Below are 14,769 nucleotides of genomic sequence, written 5' to 3' on the forward strand. Positions count from 1 at the left end.
TCTTCATTGTCTCAAAGTCTCTCCTTCCTTCCAGCAAATTGTTAGTCCGAGCAAGAAAAAAAGAAGAAAAGAAAAATTAAGGGAGTGAAACCCAATGGAATTCACTTCCTTGCCAAAAGTAGCTGTCCCTTCTCTTCCAGTTGTGTTACTCTTTGGCAAAATGAATGTTGTGAGAGGAGATAGCAGAATGGAGCGGGGACGGCTGGAATCTGTACAGAAGGTTTGGGATGAGTGGGTGGAGAAGGGGGGGGGGGGGGCATAGAAGGTTGTAAAGTCTTATCCCATCAGGCAGTGGGGCTCCTCCTCGACTGGATGCCTCCCTCCGAGGCTAAGCATCGTACTTCTTCCCTGTCCTGTGGATGTGGTGGAACAGCGTCATGGAGAAGGCCATGCCCAGGAGCTGTGGAGGAGCGGAGAAGGGGATGGTGAATGTGCACGAGCAGCGTATACATACGTGTTTGTGCGTGCGCGCGTGTCTCTGTGTGGTCCTTTTGATGTTTATGCCCGAGGCTGCAGTAAGTTTTGATGCAGTTTAAATCCCGCGGTGATGCGCAAGCACTTTTTCTTCGTTCGTTTCACAGACGCCCTGAAAAAAGGGGAGTTATGGAATCTTTGTGATGGAAAAAAATGTAAAGCGTGCAACAGCGTTTCGTCAATAAAGCAAATTGAGATGCCACTGAATCAAAGTAGCCGGCTATCTCTTTGAAGTTTCCATTACCCCGATACTTCCACATCAAACACAGTCAAAGGGCTGATCCTAAAACCATTATCTGGCACAGACAGGATGCCAGGAAAACTGCAAAGTATTGTATGGCGCATAGTCTTTAGTCAAAAAGGCATTGTGGACTTCCTGAAACCCGCCTCCACGGGGATTCCTACGGGATGTGATTAACCTGGGGAAAGCTTCCGATTGTCTTTGGTTAGTTTAAGTCAAAGCCTTATTCGCCGGGCTGCTTCGGGGGAAAAAGCTACGGTAAGCCGCTGCCAATCAAAACACAAAGTGCCATTTGATGGTAGACATCCAGCAAAGAATGAGTTGGAACCAATGAAAAACAAACCCAGTTATTTACATATGTGCCTCATCTGTACAACTCCGTCGGTGTTTTTTGCTGCCTGATTTATTCAGTCTGCGTGAGACGGCTCTTCAAAGCTCCATCATCCTCAACCCCGGCTTAAGAAAATATATAATACGGATGACATTTCTGAAACCGTTGTGGATGGAGTCATACGTGGAGGCTTTGGCCAAGGGCTGACATACTGTACATGCTGCAGACCTGAATCATTCATAAGCCACTTCCCCCGTGCCTCTGGAGAAAGTTACACAATTGTAGGGCATCATCTTTTCATGATGCTAACCTCCATCATATCCCCCAACTTTTGAGTCTGCTAACATGACAGCTTAAGGCCTGTTAATCTACTCGCATACATCTCAGCTTTCGCTGTGTGTGTGTGTGTGTGTGTGTGTGTGTGTGTGTGTGTGTCTTTACAGAGGAGAGAGAAGCCTCCCAATGGTGCCCATAATTGTCACATACACGGTCTACGGTCCAAACATCCAGAAAAGACCTCCTAACGATGTTTGAAGGGAATAAACTTTTTGTAATTGAGAATGAGAATGAGTTCCTTCACAGTTGGCTATTCTTACTGTAACTTTTATTTTGTGGTCCTATTCTTATTATTTATTAAATGCTGTAATTAAACAAATACAGTACTATAATAATGTTTTTGTTAACAATCAAATGTTGTGTCACTTTCATATTTTATTCTGCGGAGGGGTTAGCTTTTGGTGAAGCAAGGTTCAGTGATGTATCTGCTAAAGGAGCAAAGAAGCATTGAAGTGTCTTTCCTTAGCATTTAGATTATTGCTCTTATCATAAGGGGCACCGAGACACCTCCGGGTCATTTCTCTCACCTTCCTAAGACAAAATCACTTTTTGACCGCAGCCTGTGTGTATGTGTTTGCAGAAGGTTGGTGAGTTTGAAAGAATGTGGGAAGTGTATGATCTTGTCATGAATACATAGTGATCCTAAATTGACAAATGTAAACAGTGATGCTGACCAGTGGGTGCTGTGAACTTTAACAGAGGCTCAAGCGCTATCTCTTCCCAAGGACATTTGAAATGAAGAAGCATCTTAGAAAACTCAACACAGCGATTTCATAGAGCGGCCACCTGGCTGTGAATGAAAAATGGTTCATGAATAAGCAAACTGGGGAGTGGGGGCTGGGGAAATAAAGCAAGAGGGCGAGCTAGAATGGAAAAGTTAGAAGCAGAGGGCAGGGGATATTTTTCATTACATGAACCAGAGTGAAACCATTTAAAAACAGTCAACATGCTATTTATAGGTAAAAAGCTAAATAAAGCAGACTTTAATAAAAAACTGCAAACATCACTCAGGGGGACAAAATATCTCATTTTGTGCTGAAGGTAAACTGTAGTTGTAGCTGTAATGTTGGTTAGGGGGGGGTCATCTCAATTAAAACACTACAGATTCTGTCCACACACAGTCACTGCGTTGCTTGTTGGCGACGGCTAACGTCTGTAAAGTCAGTACTTAACCACAAACCGCAAAGAACTGCTGCTGTTAAATTCATGCAGGGTGAGGAACAAGTTTAGGTTTGCTTTCGTCAGTCTGCCGAGACAACCTTCAAGTGAGTGGGAGCACTACGGCAATGGCAGAGACAGTCATCGCACAAAGAGGGACGGATGTACAGACGATTATTCATGAGAGGAATATGTATCCCCCTTCCCTCCTGTTCAGTGTCTCAGCTGATGGCTCCTTATACCTGACTGCATCCCTTTAGGCTGTGCGCCTGGTGGCTTTGATTTTTCCCAGACAGGATCAGGGTGCAGAAGACAGCTGCTTCAATATTTCAAGATGTGTGGGTGTCCACAGCGCCCACTGAGAACAATCCTCATGACTTTCTCAGGAGAAGATGGAGGTAAGGAGGCCATGGAACGCACACATTTTTTTTTTGCAACCTGCTGCCAGACAGGCAGACACAAACAAATGCACCTACACACAAAGCAAGAGTGAGAGAAACAGGAAGAAAAAAAAATAAAAAGAAGGAGTGAAGCACAAAGAAATGTAGAGTGGAAGAGCAATTTATCAATACGCCTCTTACCTGCACTACCAAGATGACCATGCCTATGGTTCCCAGCAGGAGCTTGTTGTCATCCAGCCACTCCTCCACTTTCTCAAAGCAGCCCTGAGATGAAGCACAAGCTTGTAAAGAAACCAGTGGAGGAAAGTGCATTTCCAATGCAGCACGAGCATCGTGTCCATTCAGCTGCTGCCTGTTTGGTCACGTAGGAAACGCCAACCATCCTGTTCCCACTTTCCCACTTTAATGCATTCCTTACATGTGGGATACCCCCCCCTCGGTTGAATAAACTACTAGGTGAGGTGTTAAAACGGGTGAATTGCCCACGAGTGGTGACTTCTATATGCAGACTTATGGGCCATATATATTGTTAAATGTGTTACCACCGTGGTTCATTCAAGGGTCACTCGCTGGCAGGGCGGTGGGGGGGGGAAGCTGCAAAGTGGAGCCCCCTCGTGAGGGCGGGTGCTGATGCAGCATGTAAAAGTAACTATATTGCGTGTGGCCGTCTCCTCTGGGCAGGATTACACACAAACTTTGAAAACGGTGCTTTCCCAATGTCTGCTTATTCTTCATTTGGCAACTCGATTCGAGGTTCATTTGAGTTTTTAATCCCCTACTTTGGAGTCGCTAAATAAGCACAAGCCAGACCAAATATGGCTGATTAGACCTGTCGTGGAGGGAGATTGGTGATTGGTGTGCTTCCGGGGGGAAAAGAGGCTGTGTGTTTTAATCCATAATGGGAACAAAACAATGTGATCAGCTGTAAGACAAAAACTAGCAAACTACTAACAGATGGACCAAAAGGAGATGTATTGTTGTGATGTCCCTCGTGAATGTAGAAGCGTGTGCATGTTCACACACAGTATATATACACAGTATATAGCCACCAAAAGATACACAAAACATCCGTGTCGTTGTTTCGAATCTCTTGTTGTCTTGTGTCTCTTTTTAAGTCGTTTGCATCTCTCTATGTACGTTTTGTGTCTCTTTTCGCTTGGTTTCCGTCACTTTGTGAAGGTTAAATCGGTGCGGACAGACGCACAACGCCATTTCTCCCGATATGACGGTAGGGGACACACTGCATTGACCCTCAGTGGACCCCCTTCAGTTAAGCCTGGATCGGTGGATCATACAACCAATGGGAATACATGACAGCAGATGAACTCACCCTGTTCCAGAACATATTTGTTGAGTTTTGCCCGCAGTTCTGGTAATGCTCCTGGCAGCAGCGGTCTGGTACCATCTTCTCCTTCAGGGCCTCGTGCCAGTCGCTGTATGCGATCACGCCGCAGCACTTCCACTGCGAAGGCCAAACACACGTTGCACAAAAGTTAATGCCTCCCGACCTCGGAGACCCGAAACGAACTTTAACGTGGACCAATATCAGAATTATACCCGTTAGACCCCATCAGCTGGAATATTTTAGTGAGCCGTATTGCATTTGTTTCTCACATCTAGTGGTGGGGTCTAATACTTGATGTAATGCGTGGTGCGAGATGCGTCTACCTCTGCCTGGATGATGTTCCAGGCGTTTCGTAAGCCTATGTTGTTTTCTGAGTTGTAGAGAGCCAGCCCATCCTTCAGATCCTGCTTGGCGTTCTCACTCACCTGAAGACCAAAAAGAAAACACCCGCCGTTACTAGAGAACTTGCATCAAAGGGGTCCCTTTGAAGAATAGTTAATTGAGTTGAAACATCCATCGTATGCGTCATACCGGAGCAGGAAGTTGAAGCTTAAACGTTAGTATGGTGTCACGGTTTGGGTCTGCTTGTCTTATTTTGTAGTTTTCTTGTGTCTCGTGTCTCTGGGTAACTTCACTTCCTGTCCTGTGATTGCCTGATCGTTTCCACCTGTGTCCAATCACCTGCACCTCCCTTGTGTATTTAAGCCCTGTGTGCCAGTTGTCCTTTGTCGCGTCATTGTCTTACGTCAGCCGTCGTTGGAGCACGTCTTTGGTTTGTTTAAGAATAAAGAGCACTTTGATTGGAAAAACTCTGCGCCTGAGTCCTCACTGCAGCATGCCCCAGCCGGAGTGTGACATATGGATGCATTCTACATGTTTTTGCACACAGTTTTACATTTGAATGATAATAAAGTCGTTCAAGTTCTTTTGCATTTCATTTTTCACAGGTTGCGCACAATTCTTTTGTGACGTACTTCTTCTTGTGTATTGACTAGTGATGATGATTCACGTACATAGACAGCTGACTGATAATACCTTTTAAAGACAGAAAATCCCTGTGGCAAACTTTAAAACTGTTAGCGGCTTAGTTACAGGTAGTTTTTATTCTTTCCATCTATTAAAAACGACCCCACCACAGCGGGTCTGACACACGTCACGCGTCGCTTCGCTCCACACACTCATATCATTTTATTTTCCTCCTGACTGAACCCCAATAATATGCTCGGGGTCGTGACATGTCTGACGGCAATTAATATCTCATTGAACGTGTTAATGAGATACCAAATCAGAGCTTTAGTTTGCCTTGGCAGTAGGGGTTTGCTTTAGACATGGGATAATTATTACTAGAGTAAAATGACATGCACCGTCAGTACTATGCACACATCTATAAAGGAAGTACTAGTTCATTTACGACAAAAGGATTGCACTATATTCCTATATGCCCAAAATAAAACCAAAGCGAGGCCCAATCATGGCTGTCACCGCCTGACACAACAAGCTGCTTTCTGCTATTTTTCCATTTTTTTACTCAGAGCAGCAGGCATGTTGCTCTGTTAAAAACAGCAACCTTGTAGATAATGAGGCTCGGATTTTCTAAGAAAAATACAATCGTAGAAACTTTGATTACGTTTTACTTTTAATTAAGTGGTTCAGCAATTTAGAGATGAGAAGAAATGCCCCTAAACTCCTGGTGTGTGAGCTCAATGGCGTAAGAAAAGAACTGAATTAAAATAAAAAGCTCAAAAACTTTTCCTTGTTTTCTTGGCAATAACATGCTTTAGTTTATTGCTCATCCTGCAAAATCCTGAACCCGAATTAAGATTTGTATCATTTGGAATGGCGCTCTCCTTTCTTGTTCCGTGACTTTGCTGATGCAGAGCAGCATATCCGTGTGGTGCACCTCGGGCTGCAGGCCCTTGCCAATATTTCCTTGTGCGCGAATATGAGACGAAGAGCAGCCTCATCAATCTCTGCCACTGTTCCTATGCTTTATCTTTTCCTCTCCATCCAGGCTGTGATGCTGCATGCTCATTACTGACTCCCCGCGCTAACACTAGTCATTGGAGAGCATAAAGGGGAGGGGAGGAGGCGCTACAATAAAAACAATAAAAATCATCTTCCGAGTCGCCGATCAGCCTGTGCGTTTCTTCTGTTTAATGTGTGATGGTCTTTGTTACAGCCGAAAACGCAACGCGATGATCCACATTTACGGCTAATGAGAGGCAGGACAGGGATTCCAGATCATGCAACTCTCCTTGTAATGGAGCAGATTCATACACATTTTCTGTTGTGTTTTATTTTTTACAGAGGGTGGGGGGAAAAAAAACACTTGACTGAAGCTCATGTTATTGGTACAGGGAATTGTTCACAAAAAACAGTGCAACCCCACACTTTGGCAAAAACTAACTCCAGGTAACTTCTCCTGTGCCAGTCGCCACAGCAGGTTTATCAGCGCATCTCCTCAGACGTGTGATACTCCCAACTCCCCGAGACAGTGTTCATACTTCTATTTCCATAGATACTCTTTGTGTTTTCCTCTCAGCCGACCAAGTCCATGATCAGCTAAACGGGGTAGTGCGTTCATCACATACATGTAAAGGGTTCAGCTGGGCGGTGGAAACACACGGATTCATGCGTATGCACGAATAGGCTGCAGCTTCTGACTGGTGTGTTTCGTTCACAAAAGCAGAGGACAGAGAGTGGGCGGTGGAATGCCTGATGAACATCTGTCTGCTTGTCACTTGCAACGTCGTAATAATACAAGACAGACAGTTAGTACTGAACTTATTGAGAGGTGCGGTATAGAGATATTCTTCATTCATTATTCAGTCGTTTTATCATTTAAATAATACATTACATATACACAATATATTTTAATTCCATTCATTAGAGTTTAATATACTTTTGCCAAATTGCTATTCATCACTTTGAGGGATTACAACCTTCAAACAATGTTTGAGTTCCCCTTTTAAGGCCCTCTCTCTTTACTTGCACATTTACCCTCCTAGAATACCAGGGCTGATTAACGCAACACAACATACTCACAGAAAAGCCAGTAAATTCCCGTGATGGTTAATGTGAAACCATATGGTATGAAAGGTTATGGCTTATATGTACCGTAACATTTAGATCAAGTTATTTGGGTTACGGTCGCGGTGAGTATTTAAGACCATAAGTTAAAGATGGTGGAAACAAGGAAGACTTGGAATTTTACATTTAAGCGGTTTCAGAATCGTGGTACAACTGAAAATGGGCACCAACCCTAATGGTCTTTATGGAAAAAAAGAACCGTTTTGACAAGCCAAATGACCAGTTTGAAGGCATGTTCTTCAAATGTCTATGTTACGAGGTATTCACCTCATCTCGTCCTTTTGTATTGCCCTGCATCTTTAAACATGACTCATTTCTCTGAAACCTTAAAAAGCTGCGCATCTAAGAAAATTGCCACTTATGACTTTTTCCTCAGGTGAAAGAAATCACATATTTATCTGTCAGATCGCAGAGACTCTTATCTTATCTCCAGCTAGCTGTTCAACAGTATTGAAGGAGTCATAGCCAATAAACTATACACTAAAATGACATTCACAGCCCATCTTTGTCACTATCTGTGCATTTTTACAATCACATGAACCACAAAATCGTACTATTTTACATCCAATTAAACTCTGCTCCAAAAGGGCTTTTGTGTTGTATATTATTTGGTCACACTGGCTGTAATTGTCACGTTCTTTGACTCTCGAGGGCGCCGAGAACCGAAGCCGATAGTATTTCACTGTTGTTCTCGTGGCTCAAATCTGGAGAAGTGATTTAACTGCCCGGAACGTGTAATAAATGATGTGGAGAGAAGCCGCATCACAGCAAGAGCTCTTCAACACTACATCATTAAAAAGGATACTTAGTTCCCCAAGTTGCTCAGCAAGCCTGTGCCGGGTAGCCTGAGGTTATGGCACGCAACAGAGCGAAGGGGAGACCCCCCGCTACTTCTCTGTAATTGGTCTGGAAACGGATAAAGCATGGCTTTTGCCTGTAAACTAATGCAACATGTTAGTTAGATTGTTCATGGATGAGGCATGACCTTCGTCAATCGATTAACCTTCCATCCTCCGCCATGCAATCACGGTCGTGTACTCTTTCTAAGACTTAACATGAAAACCTAAAGCCTCCCTTTTGACCTCCTTTGATTCTCCGTCTGACCTACATTGATGTACTTCTACCTCTTTTCTCTAACACATTCATCTTCCTTCCCTTAACACTGTTGTATACATCACCTCGCGCTTTCTCTTACATGTGCCCTCCCCTGCATTTTACCTTCTCCAAACACCCACATGAACATACTCTGATGCTTCCCTTTTGCCTGCTTGCCAGGTTCAGTTTTCTCATTCTGAGCTAGTTGGGCTCGTTGGATCCACAGAGGCACAATGAGGTCACATCGTTAAAGACAAATTTTAAAAGTCTGTAATCTGGTTTGTGTTGCCCAGCCGTCAGCTGGTTGCTAACTGCAGGCCCAGCTTCATTATACTACGGCCTCCACATGTCTTAACACCATTGGGCTGTGGAGGGAAAGAGTGGAACCTACACACAAGCCATGCATGGCCCGGCTGCTGGGTTTAGGACATTTTTTAACAAGAACTGGTTGGAATGCAGAAATAAGGTGGCGACATATATTAAAGCTGGGAAGAAAATGTGTGTTCTCCAACAAAACCGTATGTTCACTTCATCCCTACACATCAACGAGAGCTTGTGGGGAAAGATCACATTTTGTAGACGCATCGATCATGACTTAAAGATGACCTATTTGAACAACTAAAATATCTGTTTGCAGGCCTTGGACGATACACATTGAAAAGATGCCAACTATGTATGTCTTCCACACTTGTTAATAAATGCCTTGTGATTAGAAGATCAAATAGGAACAGGGAATTAGTGATTCTTCTGATCACAGCCTGTAGGAGAGGATGAGGAGAGGCACGGCATACTAAATCTCACTGGGGAGAGGCAAGTACAGAGAAGAGAAAAAAAACCCGAAACATTTCTGATGGCCCGTGTGTGATGGACAGCGTTTGCTGATCATCCGATCGGGACCTTCGTAACATCCAGTGCGGTCTGTGTCAGCGCCACACGATTTCCTCCTGTTTGAAAGATGTCTTATTTGTCTAAAAATGGCACCTGAGATGACATCATCTTCTGTGATGACATTGCTTTTCGATGACATATGAACACTAATTAAGGGGAATGTGTTGGTTAGTGATTAGCATTATCTGGATTTCACCTCCCACAAGGTTCTTATTCCGGATAAACACGTAAATATAAGTTTGCTACTCACTATTGTTGGGTCGAATCAGACGGTGTTCCCGGGGTGATGCCCTATCCAACACTAATGCAGACTCATTAAATTTCCCATTTGAGAAATCCTTTTCAAGCCTTCACAGGTGATGGGAATGCGCTGCTGTGAAGAATCTCTCTGTTTAAATTCTGGGGATCACAGTTTGGATTTTTTTTTTTTTCTTCCAAAGTTAAGCCAGCAATATTTTTGAGATAAGGCAACAGGCATATTTACTGCGGACTGGGTGTGCCTCGGAGGCCTGATTCAAATCTGAGAATGGATTGGCTGTTAAATGAATTCCTCTATCTGCCTCAGAGACTAAGTTTGAGCAATAACCTCGGAACAAAGAGTGAGAATTAGGCGACGCCCGGGGGGCTGGAGGGCTTTGAATATATAAATAGACGGATCTATCAACGATGCGTCCTTGAAAACAGAAAGAAGTCTTCATCGCTGCACAAGACACTTGTCATGTTCCGGATTAAAACATTTGTGGGGCCATTTGATTAACCTGAGGAGAAGCATGTAAGTTCATGGATGTCAGTAATCTCTAGAGCTTTACGTAGCGTCATCTGTTGCCACCACAGAGGCCTTCACCTGCTTCGAGCCCATGTGGGGGTCATGGGAGTATGTGCTTGAGGCCATTTACAGGGAGCCAACTGGTTTGCGATCGGGCTGCATTTTGCAGCCTGACCTTTGACTCCTGGGTTAATGGCTGAATAAAAATAAGTCAACTTCCTGTGTGAGAAACATAACCCAAGAAAGCTCAGATAGTGGCAGCGGCAACTGGACCTAGATATGCTTATAGCAATAGCACTTTTAACTGCTCAATGCGGATGCATGGAGCACATTGTGTATGCGAAGACCAAGCTGTGGAAGCTGTAATGATTGCGTAACCACCGTACACATATGTGTACATGCGGCGTGGACTAAATAAGGAAGAATGGTGAACAGTTTACTGGAACAATGACAGGCACAATTTGAAAAACGAAGCTGACTTACCTTATCGGAGTACACAAAGAACAGGATGAGCAATATCAGCTCTGTCAGGAGAATTATCAGCAGGACAATGAAGAACTGTCAGAGAGAGAGAGAGGAGAGCCGTGTTTTAACACTTGCTTTTGCACTATTGTTATTCTACCTTGTTATGTCACGGAAAATTGTGTTAAAAACGAAGAGGCCACATTGCAGTAATTTGTGTCAATGAGTGTGACAGGAAAGTCTAAGAATATAAATGACATACTGGTTTACAACATTTTTCAACTTTGATTTGCAGTGCTTTTGATTCATGGTCTACCTTAAAATGCATTGTGTGGGTTTACGCTTCCTTCCGTAGATATACATAGAAACATGCTCAGTCAATTCAGGTCAAATCCATTGTTTTATATTATGTGAAACAAGCTTCATTGATCTCTTATTTGAGAGTTATGCGGGCAGATTGATTTGTATGCGGATAATAATATAAAACTACAGTCAACGCCGGTTAGCTTAGCTTAGCATTAAGACTGGAAACATAGGGAAACAGCTAGCCTGACTGTGTGCAAATGTAACATCTGCATACCAGTTCCTCTAAAGCTCACAAATGAACACAGTATATCTTAGTCAACCTTTATAAAATAAAGTGTAAAAAGAGCACCTAGCTCTCTGCTGGTTTCCAGGCAGCCTTACTAACCGTGACAACGGGACTGCGTGACATACTTTAAAACAGCCAAAAAGTAGTACGATACAACATGTGACTTAGTGAGCGTTAGAGGTCCTGGATGCATGCAGAAAAGAAGAGTGGGATCAAACTGCTATTTCAAACTTCTCTTTTAATTATTAATCAAATAAGTGTATTTTGACACATGTTTGAAGGATTCAAAGTTACAGTAAATGGCCTTATAGCAATAGCAAAAAACATTTCTCAATGGTAAAACCAAGACTCAAGAAACATAAATAAAGATGAGGAAGGACACAAACGAGAGAAGGAGGAGGAGGCGGGAGAGGCAGAGGGGGGAAAGAAGAGCTGGGGGGCTTGTGGACGTGTGATAGGAGGGAACGAAGGGAAGGTACTTCCCTAGATTAACTTCCAACAAAGCCTTGAATCTTATCTACCGTTCTCCTCTCCCTACTTGACTCGACTTCGGCTCAATATTTACCCAGTTACTCTGCACAGCATGGGAGGAGGCAGGCAGACCCAGATTCTAGAAAAACCCCATTTATTCTACACTCATTTGGGAAGAAGGGGGCAGGCTAATATTTGTGTCAAGGCCCAGATGAAATAGTACTCATTGGCTGCCGGTTCACTATCTAGGTTGACAGTGTCACTGTTGTGTTTCACAGTTGGTTTGTCACAATTTTCCTTGTGCCGAAAGTTAAGGAGAGCCTGTGTACACTACATTGGCGGTGATTGTGCGTGTGTGTGTATGCACACGGGGCTTCAGGGTTTTAAAGACTTTTTAAAGAGAGTTGTCTGCACAGAAACTTTAGAGATAACACGTCAAGGTAGATGCTCAGATCTGTTTGCTGCAGCAGATCTGAACCCACTCTGATGTTTCAGCGTCCTGCTCTCAGCCCCCCCCCCCACCACACTCCACCCCTCCCTGGACAAGCGGATCCGGACAACAGCTACGAGCAGACAGAGCTGCACTAAACAGAATTATCCCGGTTAAATATGACACGCCGCTGCTTTTTTTTTCTTTTATGTGACCATAGCCCATGGAGATGTCATGAATGCGTTGGTCTTAATTTCCAGAAAGGGACAGTCCTATTCAGCTTTCGTTTTCCTTTGAGAGCCCCTGAGGTTTTTGTACAACGTAGAATAAACTCTTCCAGTCAGTCCGCCACACATTGAATCCTCAGACCATCGTCTGTATGTGTCCCCTTCATAACAGGGCACTGCGAAAGGGACAGTATGTAGATCGAACTCACGCTCAGAAGCAGGCACTTGTTCTCCTTGATGGCCCCGAGGCAGCCGAGAAAGCCCGTTACCATGACAATCGCGCCGATGGCGATGACCATGTTGGCAGCCGACAGCGAGGGGAACGAGGGCGAGAAGGTGGCGAAACTGCCCTGCGACACAGAAAGCCAGATGCCCACGCCGAGCAGCCCACAGCCGCATAACTGCAAGGAAGGAGATGAGACAGAGCACCAGGTTAGCAGACCAACAGCAGGGAAGTCCTTCATCATCAGCAATTCTTTACAAAAAAGTTAATTTTCACCTCTCCCCATGACATAAATATAGACATTTATTCATTCTGAACACGACTGCATTCTACGGAGCTGTAGAAGGTCAAAAAGCCCAATGCAACAGGCCAAATTGCTCACACAGTCATCCGTCAACAAACACTGCTCAAAAGAAACAAGGTTTTACTCCAATTATAATGGTGATAAGCCAATAACAGCTCTGCAAGAGATTAGAGCAAAAATTGGTCTTGGGCCACGCTTATTTTGTATATTTGAGCTGATTATGTTAAATCCAGAACAAACAGAGATGTAATTACTGCCAGCCTCTGAAAGGAAAAGTTCCAAGCCTTCCAAAAACCACCCGCAGTGGACTTGAACTTCACCTAGAGGGAGCAATTCACTAATTCCCCCAAGTCCCACTGCCAGGCTGCCGCTGATGTGTGTGAGGTCTGCATTGCAGTCCATTAATGCAAAGAGGTGTTTATGGAAGGCTTTGATTGCAGAAGTGTCCCATCTGCTGATGTGTTAGTCTATCTATCAGCGGTAAGAGCCATACAGCATGCACACCACACCGTGAAATATTGCCGAGGAGGTAAGTGGTGACATCTTTGCAGGCACCTAATGGAATGAAATATCCACGGCAATCTTTCCATGAATAAAAAAAAAATCAAAATCAAAATGAGGTGAAATATGGAACAGCACAATGGTAAATCATCACACCAAAGCCTTATTCAGCCCTCTATTCACACCGCTCCCCTCCTCCTCCTCCTCTCTTAAATCTGCACCGCTGCTCCAGAACACTTTAATGCCTGTCAGCAATATGTGCAACAAACCTCCTGTGCTTGCAAACAAGTACACACACACACACACACACACACACACAAAACAGAGTGTACGCACAGTCACCATCCGGTAAGAATTATGAATAAATCCCTGCCTCCTTTTTCTAGGAGTTTAATTGATCAATGGAAACACTGATAACAAACCTGAAATATCGCAGAAACAGAAACAAGCAGCATCAGTGATCGTCTAGGTCGCACTTAAAGCACTTAACTGTCTCTCAGAGATGTGCGTTGATGATGTGAGAGACTCACAAGACTCATGAGACGGCCCGTAGTCAAATGAGTCCTATTTATTGAATAAATTGAATAAACTTCCAGTGTTCAAGCAGCCCCCCTCTCAGGTGTGTCAGGTGAGGGCAGTGTCACGCTCATTGAGCTTTGGACCTTTGAGCAGTAATGTTTGACTTGGAGCATGTCGTCGCTTCCGGTGCCCACGGCAGCACACACATGCTCTGCTGAGGGCAAAGTCATGACTGGATGCAAATTAAAAGCAGGGATACAGAGAAGGAGAATTTGATAACAGCCCAAATGGAGAGGGTGCCATTTTGTGATGGTTCGGTGTTAGAACTCTAAACAAATAAAGTGTGAGTGTTGCTGTCAATGTGGAAGACTAGAGAGTTTGCAAACACAAGAGAGGGGCCCTCGCTTAGTCACGTACCAGTCACAGTGAAGTCGCACTGGATTTCTAGCCAAAAAAGATCCAGTAGTCCGAGTGTTGCTGGTAAGACTTTCAATAATAACATAATACAACACACATACATAGAAACTGTCTTTCTTATGGAGGCACTCGCTGGCCCTCAATTAAAAAAGGCGAGATGAGGGCGTCAATTGCAAAGGCTGATAAAGGTCACGCCTCTATGCGGAGTCGCTAGAATACGATGGCGCTGCTGACACCCCACAGATGGATGAATCACGTAGAGCGTGAAGAAGTGTTTGAGGACGCAGGGGAGGAGTTTTTAGGAGGACAGAGAGAGATGGACTGGACTGAAAGCTCCGAAGGGGAACAGAAGGAGCTTTAGGAGTCCAAGTGGGGAGGGTTTAAATGTCTCCCCTTAATTGTATTTAATGGCCAGTGAAGGGAGCTCGTCCAGCTCCGTCGCTTTCTTGAGTGACTGTGAAACCAGCCTTGGCACAATGAGGCTAACATGAGTAATCC

General features: G+C 44.2%; 1 protein-coding gene across 6 annotated transcripts in view; it reads right to left on the minus strand.

Moving 5' to 3' along the window:
- The window catches only part of tspan9a (tetraspanin 9a), a 124,065-nt gene continuing 109,296 nt past the window's right edge, over positions 1-14,769 (minus strand). For all 6 annotated transcript variants that reach the window (XM_037450551.2, XM_037450552.2, XM_037450549.2 and 3 more), the window contains 6 exons: positions 12,517-12,708; positions 10,609-10,683; positions 4,610-4,711; positions 4,272-4,403; positions 3,122-3,205; positions 1-400 (listed from right to left, as the gene is read on the minus strand). In XM_037450551.2, coding sequence (XP_037306448.2) covers positions 329-400; positions 3,122-3,205; positions 4,272-4,403; positions 4,610-4,711; positions 10,609-10,683; positions 12,517-12,708 — 657 coding nt within the window. In that variant the 3' untranslated portion in view covers positions 1-328. The remainder of the gene's footprint in view (positions 401-3,121; positions 3,206-4,271; positions 4,404-4,609; positions 4,712-10,608; positions 10,684-12,516; positions 12,709-14,769) is intronic.

This window comes from Pungitius pungitius, chromosome 6 (assembly GCF_949316345.1).
Source record: "Pungitius pungitius chromosome 6, fPunPun2.1, whole genome shotgun sequence".
NCBI lineage: Eukaryota > Metazoa > Chordata > Actinopteri > Perciformes > Gasterosteidae > Pungitius > Pungitius pungitius.